Source organism: Chanos chanos, chromosome 14 (genome assembly GCF_902362185.1).
Source record: "Chanos chanos chromosome 14, fChaCha1.1, whole genome shotgun sequence".
Lineage (NCBI taxonomy): Eukaryota > Metazoa > Chordata > Actinopteri > Gonorynchiformes > Chanidae > Chanos > Chanos chanos.
In genome coordinates, this window is record NC_044508.1 from 11,788,994 (window position 1) to 11,805,681 (window position 16,688).

Sequence of the window (16,688 nt, forward strand, 5' to 3'; positions counted from 1 at the left end):
GAGCGGCCGTTAATTACAAACAAACCGCAAGCTCCAACTTCAAATTTGATCACCGTGTATGGTAGCGGCTGTCACCTAAGCTCAACCGTCAACTACCTCCCTCAGACTGATGGCGTTACTGGGAGGAGGATCTCCCCTGAGGAAACAGAGCAAAGTTTACATTACAGCAACTGCCATATAAATCAGACTTGATGACTGCCATAATGAAGCTAATCTTTTGGTTACATTATACGGACAAGCCAAAAGAATACTGTGTTTTTATATGCAGAGACGTTAGGCTTTTTGAGATATTAACCATGTGAGCGGTCCATGACAGTAGAGGTGTATTTTTTAGTCCATCAGTTAGTTTTATAAAACAGCTTGAACGACGATTTAAAGCTCAGTCTATGGCCACGAGCATCCCAATACAAAAAGCCTATAGCGTGTGATTGAATTAGTCTGTCATTGAAACTCTGAAGCATACAATTTACATAAACAGGACAGCTTTTCAGCAACTTACCTTTTTCCAGACGAGGTGTTCACAGATGAACTTGACTTTGATATTTACTTTGTTTTATTTCTTTAAGACACCTCTTCTAAACCCACATCTGACTTGAACTCGGAATATGAATGACTGATAATTACTTCTATGCATTCAGAGCATCAAGTTACACGAACTAATCATTGCCAGTCCTCTGATTCTTTCAGTAATATTCTTTAGCGAAATTTTTCAACAATTCCTCGATATATCAGTCTTTAAATAATCCCATTATGCTTTCCTATTCTGATGCCAAGCGTGTTATATTATTTATTATTTTAATATACAAGGTTAAACTCCCAGCTTCCACTAATTTTAGGACACGCAGCCTCGCTGTAGGAAAGTTGCCTTCTATGGCGAATAGTTCAGTTTGGGTGCAAGGCGGAGATAACAATAGCGTTATGCCTTTGTTGTCCACGCCCCCTTCGAGCGAAAGCTGGCTCTAGTTTACGTGTTTTACAGAGAAGTAGCACAGAGCATTGGGGAACTAAGTGACAGTTCCTCAGACAACTGATAAATCTTTGAAACAGAAAGAACAAGAATACTGAATTCTCAAAAGTTAAAACTTGAACTGTTTCTTCAATAATATCCGCTGTTCTTGAATAGAGTTAGATTTCAAAGTCCAGTCCTGTCCCTCTAACACTGATGCCAAGTGGCTGTTTTCCCTCTTAAATCATCTTCTAGTCGCTTCATTTGACAGTTGTATTGCCCTTAACCTCCTTTACCCTTTTAAACAGCTTATATAATAATCCAGCTCAGGCAGAGGGAGATAATATTGTTATGTCGGTCTACTACGTAGAAACTACACAGTGCTGACTACAAGAACAGATAGCTTATGTGAGGGGGTATTCCCAAGGTCAAAACAGGCAGTTCACAAGTGAGTGCTACAAGTGTCCTATTGTGTATAAACACAAGAGGAATAGAGATGACGTGACTCAGCATACAGTTTAAACATATATGCTTTAACTATAACATACACTTTAGCACTCATGCATCCAAAAATATTGCACTCGTAATTATTTACTATGTGGAAGACAACATACAAATATGATGATCACATGGATAAGTAACCCATAGTTTTTTTTTATAGATTTCCCTGGTATTATTTATGTAGCCCACGCACATTCATACTGCACCTTAATTGTTCTCCTAGTTCTTTGGAAGATTTCAGTAGTTAGACAGTTAGAGACTCAGGTAACCCTCCAGTCAAAACAGAAACTGTTCCCTTCTGACGTCATTATAGGGAAACACATCTTTCCAGACCTTTCCAAAACTTTGCCCTGACATGCCCCTTAATTACTCAGAGCCGATACTGTTTGTTCACTCTTCACAGAAACAAGCATGAACAGTCAGCAATACTCTGGCAAAAAGTAACCTGCACTTGGAGCAGGCTCGGATCAAGTCGGGCTCAGATATATTATGTAAATATAAGTTGGTTGAGAAAGGTCTGTAAAAGAAAATAATGATGAACAGCTGATGAGGACAAACTCCTCTTCCACCCCCACAGAATAAAAAAAAAGATGTGACTGTGTCTCCAGGAAACAGATCAGTAAAAGTATTGAGTGTATCACTGTAACACAGACAACTCTCCTCTTCCCATTCCTCCCAGCTTCAAGCAGTGTTATCTTTGGGGAAGGGCAATTTCCTATTCACTCAGTGGACTACTATATATATATAGCTTTGTCATGGTTTATCACTGGCCAACACACACAGATACAGACCACTCCCCAGAGGCATCTCTAAGGCCGAAAATATGGGACGCTGATAGTTTTAGCATGTAGTGGAGAGAAAATAAAAGTCTGAATGAGGTTCACAATGCCAGGAATACGAAATATTTATTTGGAAGAATCAGTAATATGATGTGTAATATAATAAGGTTCCAAACGCCTCTGAAATGTATAAAATAACAAAACATAGTTCATGGCTTAAATGTAATGTAGCATGTTCCTGAATGGCATAGACCTAATGAAGATCAGTAACCTTTGTTTAGGAGGACTCATCTGTGTACAAATACATGAAGTATATATTTGGTTATCATTTTGTTATCTGTTATCTTATCTTATCTGACATGTTCAAGTCAACTGCACATTCTTCAACTCTGCTGAATGTTTAGAATGTACACAAACTCTTACCTGCTATTCATAGAATAAGAATAAAATTCTTACAGTGTTATAGTGGACTATTTATAGACCGCTATCTTCTTTCATATAATATTTGTTTTTCACAAATGAGGACAGATACAGTATCCAATAAATATGTAAACATGTTGAGAACATATCAGTGTCTCACAGTGACTGTGTCACACAGAGAATGATTTAGCTATAGGTAAGGATTGAATTCACATTCTATATTGGAAATGGAATACCTTGAATTTCATACATGAGCTCTAAAATAAAACTGACAGTAAAAACTGTATCTAACTCACAGATTCATTGAGAAATTAGAGTCATTACTGAAAAATATCATGAAGGCTGCATGAAGTTTCATAAATTTTTTGGCCTAAAAACACAGCTGGAGTAAGTTGTCCTCTGATGACTTAATAGTCTACAAAACATGTCTTCATAATTTGACTACATAACTTGCCTTCAAATGACTTAATAGTCTGTTACACAAATCCATAATTTTAGTTGTAATAGATGGATTCTGATTGTGTGATTTATATAATTTATTATGGTTACACATTTGTCTTAGAGACAAACAAGACTTTCCTGGCTGTTGTCTAGGAAACCAGAGGAATGGTCTGTGTGTGGGCATACAAAGTACTCAATTCATGAATGAGAGAAAAATGACACAAAGTACGGCCCACTTCAAATCTGCACAACTTCTAATCAAAATCAAATGGATCAGTTTACCAGCTGAGGCTTTGAAATGTATCAGTTATATGTGACTGATGCTTTTAAACAAAACTAGGAAAAGGAATTTTAGCTCTAGACCACCATAAAATGATATAAAGGCTGTGTCTACATAATTAATTTTCAAAGCAGATTGCTTCCAACAGTGGGGGGGGGGGGGGGGGGGGGGGGTGTCCTACCAGAGTGTACTATGTGAAAAGATGTTTAGCCATATCACACTCATGTAAAAATTAGACAAATTTGTGCTTTACTGATTACACTGTGCAGAGTGAAAAAATATGTGTCCATAATGTGTTACAGTTGCATATGTGTTACAGTTGCATAAGTGATGGTTTCAGTGCATGGAACTCCAAAGAAACATGCATGAAATAACAAGTCATCCACACATTTCCTTCTTTGCGGAACCTGATTGAACACAAACAGGCGGAACCTGATTGGACGAGAACAAAATCTGTTAAAACATAAGCACCACACCCTTTTCATCCCTGGGGGAAAAGCAGCATTGGTTTCCTCAAAACAACAAACTCTCAAGGCTTGTTAAGGAAGGAATGCCTTCTCTAGGACTCACCATTGCCCCTCATATCATTTGCAGTTTTTCACTGGGTGTTACATTCTCCTGCACACATTGACTGAAACCTCTACTTTCTACATATGAGCTTCACTGGTCCAAGACACCTTCTATACAAACACCAGGGGAGAAAATGAATATGTTTAAAGGCTTTTGTGGTGCCACTAAAGCACAAAAGACCAGAGGTCTTTAAGTGCAGTGCCAGAGGTCCAGAATAGTGCTGTTTTTGCAATCACACATCTATCTCCTAGGTTAAAAAAAAAAAAATCCCATTATGATTTTGTTTGTCCAATGCTGCAACCTACAGGACTGATAAGGTACTGTACTTGGTACGTGATTGTGTGGTGCATTGTTTGGTTGCATATTCGAAAAATCAAATTCTGGCTGAGCTTCTCAGCGTAAAATTAGTCAAAGGAAAACCTGATCTCGGATATCATTTTCACGCTGAGAATTAAAATTTATATAGTCTCTAAATAGGTAACCAGCTGATATGTGAATCTATTTTCCGAATAATTATATTGCAGTTTGATAATGAAATACAAATAATAGTTCGGTCGAATGATAGAAAAATAACCGTTGTTGTAACGTGCATAAAAGAGTGACGGCACGAAGTTGAAATACAGTACCCAGAAGTCTACGTAAGTTTAGCTATATTCTTGCGCATGCGTCCAGTGATCTCTTCTTCTCTTGCATAAAGTAATGTAGGTGGCTGAGATGAGGGAGTCTCCCTCTTGTGAAAATAAAATACAGCCGTTAGAGAAGAAACTCCGCTGACAAACACAGCGAATGGATATAAATGTATGCGGGCCCGCCTCATATTAATGTTATGGAGCAGCCGCTGGAATGGCTTTGTTAGAAGATAACTGAATAGCGTCCTGTGTATGTATGTTTGACAGTGGAGAAGTGTTCGTGTGAAGGGGTCTCTGACAAAAAGAAGAGGAATTTTTTTCTAGAAGCCTGAGAGACAACCCCCAGACCAGACGGGAAGGGCTTCGGTTACCTCTGCTCTGGCTTAGCGGCCAACATGGCACACCTTCGGAACATTCGGAACCAGGTAATACGTGTGGTTGTCTTCTGTTTCTGATGGCGAGAGAACGGTCCAGGCGCGAAAAGGGAGACACTGTGGTGTCTCTCTCTGGTATGGGAGTTTAGACCACCCCAGTATTGTCCAAGCAAGTCAGTGCATTGTCCTGTTGTCACCCGCTAAGCTAGCTTTATTAACCAAGTTACGAGAACTTAGATGTTCTACGTTACTGAAAATTGCCGTTTGGACAAAAGATAATTTCTTTGTAGGCTGTGCAACGGGAAATATATCTGTTCCGAAACAAAATGAATAGCATGAATTGTGAGTGCACCGTTACTGGTACAACTTTTATACTATTTGAGAATGGCATTGAAAAGACAGATAACGGTCTTGTATCAGTACCCTAATAACGATGTGTAGCTGAATTGGGGGTCTACGACTTTAAATTGTATAGTCGTTGAACACCGAAGTGATGACGAGGTTGAGATTACAATCTTGAGGAGGTTTGTGTTCAGGTGTTGCCATGGTAACAGCCACCGTGGAAATGGGGGGGGGGGAAAAGTTGTTCATCAAAAAGTGGTGACCATGGACTATAGTTCTTGCGCTTCGCCGTGCTTGATAGTATCAGTAAACCATGGCCAGGTGTTAATAGTTAGATTATACAGGGCGTCACTACTGTAACACAACCTTAGAAGTGAGGTCGTCGTAGTAGATCTTTGCCCTGAATTGCAGTGACACAGCTGGCAGGTATATGGTGTTTAAAGTATAGTATCTGAAATGATGTCTGGGTAGTGTAAAGAAGTGGACACAGGCAATCTTAATGTCTCAGTGTGACATATACTAGTGTATGTTTATTGTAGGTCTCACAAACTGATGGAACAGGGCCAACAAAGTGAAACTGGCACATTTTCCTTAATGCCCCCCCCCCCAAATAAACCATTTGATATAAAAAATGACTCAGAAAAGGAACTGTTTGGATATAAGGGCCATTTTGAAGTTAACATCTAGTTATTATCTCTCTAAGATGGATACTTGGATAATCAACTTAAATTTTACTCTAACATTACATGATAGGAAAGGTCTGTACCTTCTTAGCACCGTTTTACGTCATCCTGGGTGTGGTGGATGTCAGATAAACCATTTAGACAGCTCGGTGTCGATTTTTTCCCTCCAATTTCATGTAAATCTAAGCACATTCGTATACCGAATTAGATTATTAGGCTATAGCTGAGTGGTTGCCTCATATGTTGTCTTGTTTCACATGACACATGCATATAAAATTATTTCAGATCACATAAATATAATTCTACAAGTCTCATTTTTGTTGAAACTAATTTAATCTCGTCTAAAATCGTTGAAAATCATTACTTTGGTTCCAAAACAAGCATCAAGTGGAGTTTCATAACTGGAGGATTTAGCAGGATGAGAGTGAAGTCAAAAAATCTTTACAGTTTTTTCCAACTATTTTTCCCCCAAATGAGTTATCATCGCTTGAATTAGCATAAGTGCAGTGGAATTCATTGACAGCTCTGGGTGAACCTGTTGCCTGGTAACTGCCAGTTTGCATTTTAAAAGCTGGGACATCACATATTTGAGGGCCAGTCACCATTGGTTTGAGAGGACTGTTTTGCTCGTTTCCAGTAAATATAATTAGCTGTTATTGCAGTGAATTGGTTTGACTTTTTTTCTGTTATTCCCATCTGAGAATCATTTTTCAGTTATGCATGAGAGAATGTTTTAAAGTTCACCTGGGAAAGACTAATACGCATGACAGAGTTTTCATGTGTGATTTCAATAGAATACACGTCTGGATCCTGAAGAGTACTTCACCAAATTGGAACGCATTGGTAAAGGCTCTTTCGGAGAGGTCTACAAGGGCATCAACAATCGCACCAAGGAGGTGGTAGCCATCAAGATCATCGACCTGGAGCAAGCTGAGGATGAGATTGAAGACATCCAGCAAGAGATCACTGTACTCAGTCAGTGTGACAGTCCCTTTGTCACCAAATACTTTGGCTCGTATCTAAAGGTCTGTACCAAGACTGCTTGTATGCCTTGCCTTTTTCCTTCGACATGCCTGGGCAATTACTAGGCCTATATATTTTCAAATCTTATAGCTCAGTTCATCCTCATTAGGGCAGTCTTTCTCAGTCCTCCTGTTAACTGCAAATCCACATGCAACAGTGTGGCATTTTCAGTAATGCATGTCTGCAGCCACACTTATCTGGCCGGACATTATTAAGTGAGTCTCTGTGTTCTTTAGGGTACCAAACTATGGATCATCATGGAGTATTTAGGGGGCGGCTCAGCTCTGGACTTGGTGAGTGGATGTTTTGTACATCTCTGCATTGACTGGACCCTGATCATTCATTCGTAGAGTGTGTGTGTGTGTGTGTGTGCGTGCGCGCAGTGTTCAACTCAGGTCTGTTTTCTTTGTGCATGCAGCTGAAGGCAGGGCCTCTAGAAGAGGCTTACATTGCCACCATTCTGAGGGAGATCCTGAAAGGACTGGACTACTTACACTCAGAGAGGAAGATTCACAGAGACATCAAAGGTCGGCGTCTTAAACAAAACAAATCTTTACTATAAATTCCGGTTTAATGGCAGTGAAGGACATCTGCATCTTTCCAAATGAAAAACATGATTTTGAAGCATCCAACATGAAACCTCCAGCAGTTTAATCGTTTGCAGTTCAAAATCTTTGAGTTCCTTCAAAAGTCACCTTTGAATACATCAAGTCATTTACCACTACCAAGCAGAATCAAAGCTTCTAGGCATGTCTCCGCATGCTAATGATCTTCGTGTTTTTTTTTTTTTCCCCCCCTCTCTCCACCAGCTGCCAATGTGTTGTTGTCAGAGCATGGAGAGGTGAAGCTTGCAGACTTTGGAGTAGCAGGCCAGCTTACAGACACCCAGATAAAGAGGAACACGTTTGTGGGCACCCCATTCTGGATGGCTCCGGAAGTCATCAAACAGTCAGCATACGACTTCAAGGTACAGCTCTCATTCTCTTCTCTCTCAGCTCATGGGTTTTTTTTCCATCGAGCTGACAAGTGACATACTTCAGTGTTGGTTATCAACATCTGTTTAGTGCTGAAGATTCTGTGGCGTGGTGAAATTAGCCCCATAAAATATTCAGACAGTAACAGATGGCCAAAGCAGTGAGCACTTTCTCACTCTCTCTCCTTCTAGGCTGATATCTGGTCATTGGGCATCACAGCTATTGAGCTGGCCAAAGGAGAGCCCCCGAATTCAGACCTGCACCCTATGAGAGTGCTTTTCCTCATCCCCAAAAACAACCCGCCTACACTTGAGGGCTCCTACAGCAAACCTTTCAAAGAATTTGTGGAGGCTTGTCTCAACAAAGACCCTCGATTTGTGAGTATTTGGCAAGGTGCTGCATTCCATAAAGGGGATAGTCCACAAAAAAGTCTGTTTTAAATGTTTTTTTACATCAGTGCAATGCTCATCATTTTCAAGAGCTTTTTCAGATGTGTTCTGTAACCATCGGTTAGCTTAGCATCTCTGATAACTGGCAGTGGTGTAAATACAGAGCGATAAGATAGTTAAAGACAACTTTAATTTGAATTTTGTTGTATTGCTTAAAAACAATGGTTGGCCATCATATCCAGTCCTTTGACCTTTGTGACATTTCACTGTGGAGCAGTTCAGCTCCATACCTCTGGAGAAAGAGCTAACTGGTGGTTTCCACAGAGACCAACAGCCAAAGAGCTGCTGAAGCATAAGTTCATCACCCGATACACTAAGAAAACCTCCTACTTGGCCGAGCTTATTGACCGGTACCGGCGCTGGAAGTCTGAAGGCCACGGGGATGAGTCCAGTTCAGATGATTCTGACATGTACGTGATAAAACCTCTAAAGTGTTAGCCTTTGTTCACACACATGTGAAACTGGTGCAGAACTGAAGCCACTTTTTTATGTCTGCTCCAGTGCTTGTCATCTCAGCTGTTATGACTCACTTTCAGTGTCTGACTGTGTAGCGGGTTAATGGTTAAACAAGACCGCCAAATGAAGTGTGTGTGAGTGTGGTGTATCTTATGACTGCCTTTGTGGATTTGTTCAGGGATGGAGAGGGAGATGACCGGGACCAGTGTCCCATGTGGACTTTCCCCACAGTTCGACCCAGCTCAATGAGTAAACTACAGAGAGGCCTCAACCATTCAGAAACTAAGGTAATGTTTTAGCTGTGTCCCATACAGTAAAAACACAGCTTTTATTATATTCAGCCATGTAACTACACTACTGTGTTTTTTCCCTCACAGACAGCAGATGCAGTGAAGAGGCAGCCAAAGTCATCGTCACTCACAACACTGATTGTGCCCATCTTTAGAGAGGTATACCAAACAACTGTACTCACACTACTCAACACTAACACTACTCATGTGATCTGTACATGTATACTGGTCGTTAACGCAACACCAGGCTGGTGGACTCTTTGGTTCTCACAATTCAAAGATACAGACTAGAACTCAAATATAAGAGACCTTTCACATACTGTTGTTTAATGTTAAAGGTAAGGTTGGATAAAAACAATTTAACATGAATGATAATCTCTCATGGTCTTAGTGCCCAGCATTTTAGAATTTAACCCAGTAACAAGCGGACTATAAATTCTCTGTAAAGCTAATCGACAGCTGTGCAAGTCTGCGGCGGGCACAGTGATGTTAAGGTCCGCTGAGTGTCTGTGTTGTGTTCAGTTAAAGGAGAAGCGTCGTGTTAGTGGGGGGAGTGTGGGAGCTCTAGAGGAGCTGGAGAATGCCCTTCATCTGGCTGAGGAGTCCTGTCCAGGCATCTCGGACCGAATGCTCACACACGTGATTGACAGAGTGTGCAGGTGAGGAACATGACACCGTCACTGTGGTCGAAACTATGAAGCGTCAGCTTGATCTTGGATTTGTTCATATGTTTTATATGTATAGCTTATTTTTTATGTTACATAACTCTGCACAGTGTACACAACCTAATTATTCTGCACCTGGTCGTACAGCTTGTAAACTAATCAAAGTGACAGTGTATATTTATGACATAGATGACTTTGTTGTTTGCACTTATTTTATTAATAGAGAGGTGTGAGATATGGCCACGTTATTTTGCCTTATTTGACTATTTAAACTAATTTTTTATTAATATTTTTTTAATCAAAACTGCTGTGGATGGTAGAACACTGAAGCATTGTGTTTACATCTGTTTGAGGGAGTTGGCTGGAGTGGGTGTCCAATCAAAAGTTGCAAGGGTGAGGTCTCTTTTTTTCGGTTCAGCGAGTCTGATTTCCTGTTCTGTTCACACCCCTCTAGGTTTACACTCAACGGGAACACTGTATCCTCCTCTCGATGAGACCTGATTGGCTGCCAGGCTGGATGCACTTGCTCCTGTTCTTTAGTGTTTACCCTGCTCCCTGTGTCCTCTGTTTTATTTGCCTGACCATGCTAGACCTGGATACAATCCAATGCCACATATCTTTTAATTAGAGCTAATGATAAAATATTTTTTACTGTTTTCTTTATAGAATAATGAATGTTTTAAAACAACAAAAAAAATAAGGTCTGTGTATTTCAAAAAAAGGTATGTTACACTTCGTCATGTTCAATAAACTGCACGCATACATGAAGCTGTTACGCTGTTTACTTAATGAAGGGCTTTTTGGAAAAATCCCTTGTACAAGAAAGAGAATTCAAAACAAAGGTGGAACATAAAGGGAATCCAAAGAACCACACACCCTATATTGTCTGTTAATGAAAGACTAGCATACTTGTCATACAAGTTCAATTTTATTTGTTGTTATCCTTTTAATGCAATAACATGGAACTTACTACATGCAGGGCAAAGCTCCATCAACGTGCTACATAATAAATAGGAGTAACGTCAAATTTTGAAAAAGAAGATGGGCTTTTTTTTTTGGTTGCCTCAGTAAGAGTGCACCAAATGGTTTGGATAAGCCCTGTAACAGTTTAGGAAAGACGTATCCCATATCTCCCAGTGATAGAGACAAAGAAAACAAGAGAAACAGAAAGAAAGTGAACAGCTTCCAGTCTTCAAACAAAATGTACAAAGCAATGAGACCATAGGCCAACCCAGTGATACAGAGGAATACAAAAGCCAGTCAGTCATGAACAGTAAACCCGCAGGTCTGTAAACCTTTAGTTTGCCCTCACAGAGCAAGATATTCATGTACTGATCCTGCTTGATAAATGACTGGTTATTCTCAGTCTTTTATTAATATGTTGTTCCTGATGAGTTGTTTTAAGTAATTTTGTATCACTTCAACAATGCATCAAATGGAGTCAGGTTGTTCATTAGAAACCCACAGCTGTTTTTATATGGATGTACTCATAAACATTAATCTCCCAAAACAATGTAACTGTGTGAACCACCATGCTCCTATATCTCACACTTCAAAAAAATCTCAAAAATCAATTAAAGAACAAAAACAAAAAAAAACACTCAAACTTCCCTCAGCTGAAATAAACTTAGTAGATTTGAACAAAGATCAATTCCATGCTCAATACTGTTAAGAAGAGCTGTCGATAGTGTTGCATAATGGTGTCCAAGGTCTCTTTTTGAAATGAAAAACGGGACCTCTTGTTTCAGTTACTGCTGTATTTGATCTAATTTAAGGACTCTATTTTTCTTGTGGTTACTTCACCCTTCTTCTTTGACAAAATGTTGAGTGAATTAGATTAGTGAAATGTTAATGGGTCCCTCTAGTGGTGGCAAAACATTTTACAATAGAAACCCGTCCCTCAGATAGACTCATAAAATAATTGCTTCAGCCTTCAATTAAATGGAGAAACGTGCATTCACATGCTGTTTGTCACAACTGAAACATTACACGTGAATTTAATTAAACTGACTAGTCCCTTTCTGGTCAGTCTGGAACACTGTTAACACTGAATCTAAAATATGCAACTGTTAACTCACTTAACGTTTCCAAAAATACCCAGACGGTTACAGTCAAAGGCTAATACCGTTAAGCACTGAGAGAAAAAAGTGCAGACCAGAAAACAGAACTTAATGGTGAGGCCGGGAAAATCGCAACCACAGTAAAAAAAAAAAAAAAAAAAAGTAATAAAGCATCCAAGTCCGTAACAGAGAGCTATGAAAGCAAATATCACATGGAGGTCTACATCTCATTCCAATGTTCCAGACTGTTGCACGACAGATTCTAGAATTTTCTGTTTGGCTGCTTTACCTGACCCACTTTAACATCTTACAAGCTCCTCACAAACCCTCAACGTACCCCCTCCAAAACCATCTTGCTATAATTTTCATGCTGAGAAGCATGTTTCACTGTGCCCCCCCACCCACTGTTTCACTTACTGTGGCAATCAGAATTTTCATATCCCAAACCTTCACTAATAACCATTCATACAACCCCTGTGGTAATGCAGCCACATGTATGTTTATTGACCTTACTGTGTGTCAAGAGCGCTACAGTGTTGGTCTCTCTTCTTTCATGTTCAAACAACGGTTATAACCAAATTTCATTCTACCTAATGGGAATGCAGGTTAAACACCTATGACAAAGATTAAACAAACAGATGTTTGATTCGTGTACCCTCTGTGGAACCACTGTCACTGACAGAGCTCCTCAAAATACAAACAACTGTTTACGTCCCTTGTACCTGTTTGACAGATCCTCTTTTTTTTCTCGCCTTTCAGTCAACACTGCTTTACAAGTTCTAGTAAATTTGAGAAGCTGGATGATCAAACCCCCTTCAGCTTTACTACAATATACTTCATCTCTGAAATGGCCATCCATTGGTCATCACCTTTAAAAAAAAAAAGAAAAAAAAGAAAGAAAAAAAAAAAAAGTGACAATATGAACTCAAGTATGATAAGAATAATAATACTCATGAGTGGTCTCCTCAATCCCCTCTCCGGCTCGTTCATAAACAGTGCACAATTTCAGTAAGAACAAGGGATGGAGTGGCATTGATGGCTGTTAGACTGTTATAGTACACATCCTGCTCCCAAACTTCATAAGCCGTCCGAAAGCGAATCCATCTGCGAAGGCTGAGATGTAGAGTGAGAGGATGAGCGCAGAAAGAGAGAGAGAGTGAGAGAGAACGTCTGCCGTCTCTTTCAGTCGGGAGAGTCGCTGAACAACCGCTGTGAACAGAGCTCTCCTGGGGGACTCTAGAGTCGATAATCAAAATGCTGATAATAAAGGAGCCAAAAAAAAAGAAAAAAAAAAAATAGACAATAAAATAAAATAATGCCGTATTCTCCTGGGAGTCCGTGAGGCCCCGCCTCCAGCTCCAGAAGTTCCACCTGACGCGAGATGATTCGCTCAGTTCCCGTTCATCTGGGCGGGACTTTTGGGTATGAGCATGCTCATACGACCTGTAGTGCTGGCTGCACTCTTTATTACCTCCATCCACCTGCACAAAAACACCACAAGTAAACCGACGCAGGGTTTTGTAGTCTCAGTAGAATTAAGACTGAAAATTCATTTCCGTTTGTGAATAATGCTATGATGTTTAGTATTGTTTTGAGCATTGGCACTTTCCGACTTCCTCTGTTATTTCAAATTTCTGAGGCAGGTGCAAGACAGACACTTACAGGTTATGTCCTGAAAGTGATCTTGTTTGAATTACAGTCGTTTCTGAGAAGTTTTTTGCATACAAAGAGTGCTCTAAACTCTTTGTCTAGTAACTCATACATTCTGTGAGTTAAAGCTAAAACATATACAACTGATAAAAACCGATTGCTGTAATGTATGTATGTATGACTATATGCATGACACTGGAACATAAGATGTTTTACTAAACGTGCTATGACTGAAAAACACACACACACACACACAAACACAAAGCATTGTGGGATGGGGATTTTACCTCTCAAAAGTATACTCGCTTTCAGCTCTGAAGAAGTAAACATGAGATTTAAACTGCAGCTTGAAGACATACTCTTTATGGATGCTATCAGATTCCCCTGGTGTGCTGACCGTGTAACCTAGCAACGGGAGACTGGCCAGGGGAAAGTCATCCTGAAGAGAGAGAAAGAGAGAGAGAGAGGAAATTAAATCTGTTGAAAGGGCCTGTGGAAGAGTAGATCCTGATTCATTTTAAAACCCCAACAGCAACTTCTAGACCAAAACAATGAAATGGATAAATTATTTTCTTTGTTGTTTGTCCTTCCAATAGTGAGCTGTGAGTACATGAATAAAGCAGGTACCTGATGGGTCTTATAGAAGAAAAGACAGAAGTTGGTGAAGACTACCCAAAGCTTCTGCCATCCATTGCTGTTCTTGAACTTTCTGAGAAGGTAACCCGACAACTGGTTCTGGAAAAAGAAAAGAGAGATGAGGGGGTAAAAAAAAAGAACACAGACCCAGACCTGCTGAATACTAATGTGCTCACTGGTAAGCTATGAATGAGTCAAACCATTTTCTGACCTCAGCTGTGAATACTTTTTTCGTCGGATAAAAACTTTTGTTTTCTTAACCAGGGAGAGTATGAAAAAATTCTTGACTGAGTGAGTGTGTCTCTGGTATTAAGGGTGAATATCTCATATTGCTTATATTGGCACAACTCACACACTGACCAATCCAAAGCCTTCACTCCCTGCTGCGGCTTTGTTATTACTGAGGGCTGAGTAAACAGCTAAGAATCTAACCAGACTGCACAGTCCTAAAAGGTAGGACCCCCCTTCAAAATACACAAACCACTCCGAATGGTCAGACTATATCTAACATGTCTCTCGCAAATACTTATTCAGTGGTTACAAACTCTGACTAAAACAAATTATATTGGTGAAAATGGGACATCGGTATTTGAAAGACTTGTCTTCTTTTTCTTTCCTTTGGAGAGGGACACGTGGGGGTTAGGTAGGCTTTGTAGCCAAAATGCCAGAACAAGCTGACATGACCTCTAGTCTTTGGGAAGGCTGTATCCCACTGGTACCTGGTTCATGCGGAGGTAATCAGTGAGAGAGAGGTTCTGGTTTCGGTACCAACACACATGAGTGATGGTGTTGGGTCTCTGACCCTGACCCAGCAGATAACGAGGGGGAAGCTCTGGGGAGGCAGCAGGAGAGCTGAACACTGAGATGCAGGCGTGGAGACAGAGCGTTAGAAAGAAGGAGAGAAAGCCAAAGGAAAAACGAGAAAAAAAAACAAACATAGGAAATGGTAGAAGTAAAGAAACAAAAGAAAGGAGAGACACAGAAAATGTGTTAGCTTGTCACCATTTCAGTAGAAGACTGAGGGGGGGGGGGATGTGTTAAAGATTTAAGTTTTGCAAAGTCACAGCAATTGGGTGTTAGATAAAGAAATGCATTCCCGTGAAAAAAAAAAAAAAAATCCTAAAAGACAGCTTTGTTTCTCTGAGATTCTAAGAAACAGATATTATAAACTTATTCCATAAAACTGAAGAGTAGAAAGAGCAGAAACAAATGCTGAAATAAACACACATAAGTGGAAAACGAGAGGGGAGAGGGTTAGATAAGGACAGAGGGGAAGAGGATAGTAGTTCGGGGCAACACATGAATGCTGGAGCTCTGGACCATGCATGAGTCAGATGTGTGAGTAAGCAGAAAGCTGACCGTATGGGGACTTTGGGGGGGGGGGGGGCACGTTGGTCCACGTTTGTGTATGTTAGGCACTAAAATGCTATCTTTATGCTTTGTATTTGTGCATGTGCTGGGCACAGAGCCTGCAGTCTTCATGGAAAGCTGATGTATGTGTTTCTGCATATAATCTATAATTTTACAAGTGCTTCATTACTGTACTATCTGTCTGAACGTGTGACCACTAACACCTTGGTTGAGCTGGTTTGTGTGTGTTGGGTTTCTGGTGTTAAATGACACTTCCTCCATGGCTAGGCTCTGTGTGTGTGTGGTGTGTGTGTGTGTGTGTACCTGTACAGCTATTCTTGTGAGGATCAGTTTGAGTTTTAGACCTTGGGAGTGAGGACATTTTGGGAAAGTTTTGGTTGGTTCCCACTACTTCAAAGGGCTGTTTGAGGGTTAAGACTTGGTTTTAGGGTTCAGGTTAGAATTAGGGTTAGGTTAGGGTAGTGGTGCGCCGATCCGATACTCAGTATCGGTATCGGTCCGATACTGGCCAAAATCACTGGATCGGATATCGGAAAAAAGTAGACTATAATCTGATACGATCCATTAGCCTAAACTATCACGTAAATGCTTAACTAAACTGTGAGTGACATGCCGTAAGGAGAGACAGACATTCTAAAACGCTTAACGTAAAAAGGTTTAACGTGGCTTAGAATAGCGTCCAATGATCACCTAATTTCACTCGGACATGTCATCAACACTTCCACTGGTCAAAAAATCAAAACCGAAATCCTGTGAGTATGGACGTTTTCTTACATTAAGCATTTTCCTCTCCATTGACGGCCATAAGGAAAAGGCTTAACGTGGCTTAATGTTCCAAAATCCAAAAAACAAAACTAAAATCCAAGGAATATGGTAGTAAGGCCGTTACGTTCAGTGCTGTCCTCTCCATTGCTGTCCATTATGCAAAGGAAAAACCTACCCGGCTTTATACACCAAAAGTACGATCAAAGAGGACCAAATTTCTCTCACACATCTCTTGTCAATCTCTTCTTGAAAATCAAAACAGAAATACAAGGAATAATTGAATTAACTAAATTAACGTACGTTAAGTGTTTTCGCTCCATTGATGTCTACTATAAGGAAAAAGCTTAGTGCAACTAAGAAAGAGAGTACAACTCCAACTGGCAA

General features: G+C 40.2%; 2 protein-coding genes across 4 annotated transcripts in view; one reads left to right on the forward strand and one right to left on the reverse strand.

Annotated features, from left to right (window-relative positions):
* The first annotated feature begins 4,652 nt into the window (after positions 1-4,652).
* Positions 4,653-10,590, forward strand: stk25a (serine/threonine kinase 25a). Of its 2 annotated transcripts, XM_030791314.1 has the most exons (11): positions 4,653-4,991; positions 6,760-6,990; positions 7,225-7,281; positions 7,407-7,515; positions 7,798-7,955; positions 8,154-8,339; positions 8,676-8,821; positions 9,046-9,154; positions 9,245-9,316; positions 9,680-9,816; positions 10,277-10,590. In XM_030791314.1, the coding sequence occupies exons 1-11, from the start codon at positions 4,962-4,964 to the stop codon at positions 10,314-10,316; spliced, it is 1,275 nt and encodes a 424-aa protein (XP_030647174.1). In that variant the 5' UTR covers positions 4,653-4,961; the 3' UTR covers positions 10,317-10,590. The 2 variants fall into 2 exon arrangements, with proteins under 2 accessions (XP_030647174.1, XP_030647175.1); XM_030791315.1 differs by lacking the exon at positions 4,653-4,991 and having other exon boundaries at positions 6,802-6,940.
* A 2,682-nt stretch (positions 10,591-13,272) lies between these two features.
* Positions 13,273-16,688, reverse strand: part of farp2 (FERM, RhoGEF and pleckstrin domain protein 2) — a 40,284-nt gene continuing 36,868 nt past the window's right edge. For both annotated transcript variants that reach the window (XM_030791321.1, XM_030791322.1), the window contains 3 exons: positions 14,160-14,267; positions 13,820-13,971; positions 13,273-13,363 (listed from right to left, as the gene is read on the reverse strand). In XM_030791321.1, coding sequence (XP_030647181.1) covers positions 13,273-13,363; positions 13,820-13,971; positions 14,160-14,267 — 351 coding nt within the window. The remainder of the gene's footprint in view (positions 13,364-13,819; positions 13,972-14,159; positions 14,268-16,688) is intronic.

Excerpts from the sequence above, each read along its gene's own strand:
- stk25a (XM_030791314.1), top strand. The coding sequence starts at position 4,962 with ATGGCACACCTTCGGAACATTCGGAACCAG. Across the intron at positions 4,992-6,759 it reads TTCGGAACATTCGGAACCAG|AATACACGTCTGGATCCTGA; the intron begins GTAATACGTGTG and ends TGATTTCAATAG. Across the intron at positions 7,516-7,797 it reads GATTCACAGAGACATCAAAG|CTGCCAATGTGTTGTTGTCA; the intron begins GTCGGCGTCTTA and ends TCTCTCCACCAG.